The sequence below is a fragment of the Geospiza fortis genome, unplaced genomic scaffold (genome assembly GCF_000277835.1).
Source record: "Geospiza fortis unplaced genomic scaffold, GeoFor_1.0 C13922696, whole genome shotgun sequence".
Classification (NCBI taxonomy): Eukaryota; Metazoa; Chordata; class Aves; order Passeriformes; family Thraupidae; genus Geospiza; species Geospiza fortis.
In genome coordinates this window covers 1-4,854 of record NW_005055975.1, presented here as the reverse complement: position 1 = coordinate 4,854, position 4,854 = coordinate 1, and the positions used below count along the sequence as shown (strand labels likewise).

The 4,854-nt window shown below is 42.3% G+C and overlaps 1 protein-coding gene across 1 annotated transcript; it reads right to left on the bottom strand.

The window, feature by feature from the left end:
- Positions 1 to 300: 300 nt before the first annotated feature.
- Positions 301 to 4,545, bottom strand: LOC102034261 (glia-derived nexin-like; the record flags this gene model as incomplete). Its single annotated transcript, XM_005431503.2, has 4 exons — positions 4,275 to 4,545; positions 2,953 to 3,072; positions 1,572 to 1,799; positions 301 to 498 (listed from the first exon to the last, which is right to left on the bottom strand). Coding segments are annotated over exons 1-4 (802 nt in total), but the record flags the coding sequence as incomplete, so codon positions are not given.
- Positions 4,546 to 4,854: the final 309 nt, after the last annotated feature.

The window sequence follows — 4,854 nt, the reverse complement described above, 5'->3', positions numbered from 1 at the left end:
ATTTTCAGCCTTTATAAACGTGTACTTTTCTTTCTTACACCAAAATGCAAATTTCTCAGTTTGGGTACTTCAGATTTTCCCTTTTGAAGGCAAAGGATAAGGCAATACTTGACAGAGCATCCAACCTTAAGGCAACTGTTAAGCACCTTGCCCATGCCTCAGCAGCAGGAGACACTTCTGTAACAACCCATCTATATCAGCTACAAGAACAGCACCATTAAACACCACAAGCACAGCAAGCTCCTGGAAAGAGCCAATTCTACACCCTTTGCTGGTGGCACTGGGAGTCCCTGGGCTTACCACAGCGGAAGATGGACAGCTGGGACAGCATAGGAACTTGGTAGGTCTTCCCATCAGCTCCATAAAATGGGCGCTTCTTGGTATTTTCAGGTCGAAATCGTGATTTCCATAAGCCCTTGAAATACACAGCATTCACTAAAACCAGTCTGGTCAAACTGCCTTCAATATCATCTGGAGCTACAACCTGATCAATCATACCTAGAAGAAAGAAAGGAATTCTTGAGTATTTGCTGTTGTAACACTGGCCAACTGTTTCTGAAGAACCTGGCACACATTACTTTACAGCCCTTGACCTGTGAGTGTGCCAGCTCCTCATGGGACAATATATTTGAAATTCATAAAGTCAATGCTATTCTTTGTCAAAAAGTAAACTTTTGTGATAACTAGAAATAAACATATCTTGCTAACTGATAGCCTGATGTTTTAACAACTAACAAGGCTCTACCTTTTCCAGCATGTAAGGAGATCTAAGACTGCATGGAATAGTTTCAGCTGAAACACCTCCCCATTCACACACTGCTTGCAACATTGCTATGCAAAACTGGTGATGTGGTCGAGAAAGAATTTGACAGCCTCATTTGACAAATACCACATCCAACATCATTAACACACTCCTCACATCCAGGAGAGACTTGTTTTAGCTCCAGAAGGTACCAAACACAATTCCCCTAGACTGGGAACATGCTGCAAAACATGATCTCTGGCTTTAACGTATGTAAGCTTTACAATTGGTTCAAGAGGCTTGAAGCATGAGGAGTTCTGTCAAGGCAGGGTTAGTTAAGAATCCTCCATTAAATGTGAGTCCTAAGAACAGGGTCATATCTTAGGACAGTTTAGGGCAGTCAGAGCAAAAGCTGAACTGCCCTACAGCTTCCCATAAGTCTGATTTACCGAGTAAAACATCTGAGCTGCCTGAAAGCATCTATGTTTGAGTGAAAGCATGGACCCAAGACAGCTGTGCTTGGATTTCTCACCAGGTACATGAGTGCAAAGAAGAGTAAAAGCTGCTCTGATCCCATGGATGGATGGGATGGACACACACCCCAAACACATCCCTCAAGGCCACCACACCACATCTGCTGGGGCAACAAGACTGCTGGTTCCTGACCCACCAGCTCTAAAGCATCGCACTAATGCCAGCTAAAAGACAGCTTTGAGCTGCAGAACAGAGCTTTCTCCACCTCCCTTTATATCTTTCTCGAATACTTCCATCTAAATTGAAGGTCTCAGACACCACCCTGCCATGCACAAAGGCACTCCCCAGTACTCACCCCTTGTTTCATTTTTCACCCATTGGTTGATGGAATCACACGCTGCATTTGGGTCCTCGAAGTCCACACTCTTGACACTGCACTGAAACACCTCTTTGTTCCTTGTAACAAAAGGCACTTCCATTTTAAAGCCACTCTTTGCAAACACTGCATTAGCAATTGTTACAATGTCTTTATTCTTTTTTGAGACTATCAGCCTGTTTATCTTCTTTAAGGCTTTACCAACTCCTAGTTGGAAAAAACAGCAAGTTTAATTTAGAATAACATGATAAACCAACAGTTACTTTATATGCAACTATTAATTACATGAAAAGTCAGACATTGAGTGTTGGACTAGAAAAGGAAGACCAAAGCAAGCATTCTGAAGGGACTTCCAAAATACCCATTTCTGATGTCTCATCTGCATAACACTACTGATTCCCAGGAAAAACATGAACTCCACTAGGATGCCTGCTGCACCTCTAGCTGTCTGCTCAGAATGTTACAGACAGTGCTTGGGATTACACTGAGGTTCAAATATTAGTGTAGAGCTATAAATCATGCTCTTCCACAGAACAAACTGTTCCAAAAATATTTCATATCATATAAGCCAGGTCAATTGTCAGTTCTGTGATGACAAAAAAAGTCAAAAGGTCAGCCTACTCGCTCAGAGTTCTGCAGATCTGCATAACAAATGGTCTTGAGCCTCAGAATGTAAAACAAAAATTAAAATATTTTCTTTACTTCCTTTCCATTTACTGGAGAATAAAGGAAGCTGTCAAGAGTTTTATTATAAACTTCCATGTTGAGTCTTAGTTTCCTTAAAGACTAAGTCCTGGCCTAAATCAGCTACAAACAGGAGTTAATCTCTTAACACGTGAGCTTGCCTCTAAAAAGAGGAAAAGGGAAAGTAGTAGGTTCCAGTGCTTAGTCAAGATCCTCAGGACCTGAAAGCAGATTGTACAGAGTGCTTGCTAGCTCCTTCACTGTGTGTGAGGGAAAGCAGATGGCAGCACAGAAGAACTGCTATGTTCACCATACCCAGTTCTCCTGTGTTACACGCATCAATGAGTGCCTGTCTACACAGGGAAGCTACTGCCAGGCAGGCAACTCCATGTTCAACCACTGTATCAAACAGCACCCTTGGGTGGCTCTTATTAAAGGGTTCCCTCTGTTCCCCAATACAATTTAAGCAGAAACATTTCCTGACTACTTTCTTATATAGACAGAGAAGAGATATGAAAGGAATAAATTAGTTTGGAGTTATTCTCTGCATGTAAGAAAAAAAACCTCAGATGGCTTTGCTGTTTCATGTATCATGAATGCTTTAACAGCACCACTGGTATGAATTTCTACATGTTCACTCTCCAATACTATGGGCAAATTCTTTTGGAGAACATACCATAACAGAGGTTCTCAAACTGTATTCTGTGGACCACTGGTGGCCCACGGAGCACTTGCTGGTGGTCCAGGGAGAGCTGGCTGGTCTCATGATGCTGGCTCTCCTCTTTGCTTCCAGCTGCTAAATTGCATTAAAAGACAGCTAAAGACAAATTAAATACTTTTCAACTAATACCTTTCCAAAGAAGCAGTTGCTGCAGTTGCCAAAGGACTTCAAGGTAGTCATGAACAAGAGCAGGAGAAACCTGTGCAAGGACAGAGGTAGCATCCCATAACAAGCCTCTAACCAGGCAGTGGCTACCTTCTAAGGTGTTTGAGAACCTCTGTGTCTCACAGTTAGGATTAGGAAGTCTGAAGGCCAAATAAAACCAGTTGATATAATACTTTGACATTTTTGCAAGTGCTTAGATTTTAAGCATTCAAATGCTCCTAGAGCTGATTATCCCATGAAGAGATTTCCATCTACATCATTTAGATGTTAAGGTGTCAAATAATTTTGTTGTACTTCAAATCCAGGACCAAAACAGCAAAGCAAATGAAGACAGGACAACATGTTGCATGACAACATGTTATATGACAATACTGCTCAAGATTTAAATGTGCACTTACCTCCTGAAGGGTTTTCTATTCTTGGAAGTAAGGCACAATGCTGGCACTAAGATGTTAAGTCTTGCAGGCAAGCACTCACAAAAATAGCATGCAAATTAAAGCAGTAAGAATCTTCAGCCTACTCCCTCTGGAGGGGCAGACATTGGTAGAGGAATATGAACACTGATGCATGCAGTGTCAGGCACAGGCAAGCAGAAATGGCTGTTTCAAGAAGAGGGCACTACAAGAACTACACATACAGGGATTCTGACAGCAGAAACACATGAACAAAGCTGAAGAGCAAAGTGAAAGTATCGATTGTATGGTTAGTTTGCACTGCTTTCAGTGAGGTGCCAAGAAATATCCTCTTGCCCTGTTATCTAAGGAGTGGCACATTCAAGGTTGTTCAGCACAGCCTGATATGGAGTACTGCCACCTTCCTGCTCAGAGCTAGCACTGGACCATCATCCACCCTGTTCTGGAACACCAATTTGGCAACGACAAAGGCAGTTCTAGCCAGGGCCCTGAAGCCATTAACCAAGCTGCTTATAAGCCAGTTTGGGTATTTGTACATACCCATGCTCAAATTGCCAATTAACTTCAAGGATGTCCATTCTGTGTTTTGGTAAACAGAGTTAATTGGTGAATGATGCAATCTACCACACTTTGAAAGCCATCTCATACATCAGGAAGAGTCTGACAAAACACACCCAAAACCACCTTAGGATCACTGACCATTTACACTGTATCTCATCAGAGTTGTCAGCTGCTTCTTTGTCTTGCCATCAGCTCCCAGCTGCAACACTCCCAGGACAGATGCAATCCCGTGAGGAGAAACAACAACATTGTCCTGAGGCTTAGCTTTCACTATTTGATTGAAGACCTGGATTCCAACATCAGAGCTAAGCTCCTCCAGAGGATAAAAACTGAACTGGCAACATACAGACATTAAAGTCCCAAGAACAAAGAGGAGTGAAAAGTGCCAGTTCATGATTCCTGGTTGGAGATACCTGCAAGAAAACAAGAGGGGGAAGTTAAGTCAGCTTTCACAAGTACAGCATTTTTAACATAAATTCTTATTCACCTAAAGAGCAGGCAAGTCTTGCACATGTGCCACACACCATTCACAGAGCTCTGGCAATGGCACTCACACAACTCACTGTGTTTCACGTAGCACTACCAGGATTTCAGGTCTAGGGGTTTCCAGATGCAATGATAACCATGACATAGCTAGGTATCAGTGCCTATATAAAGGACAAAAGCCACCAAGTTAGGGAACAATCTCCCACAACACCCTAGTTGAGGTATTTTTTTT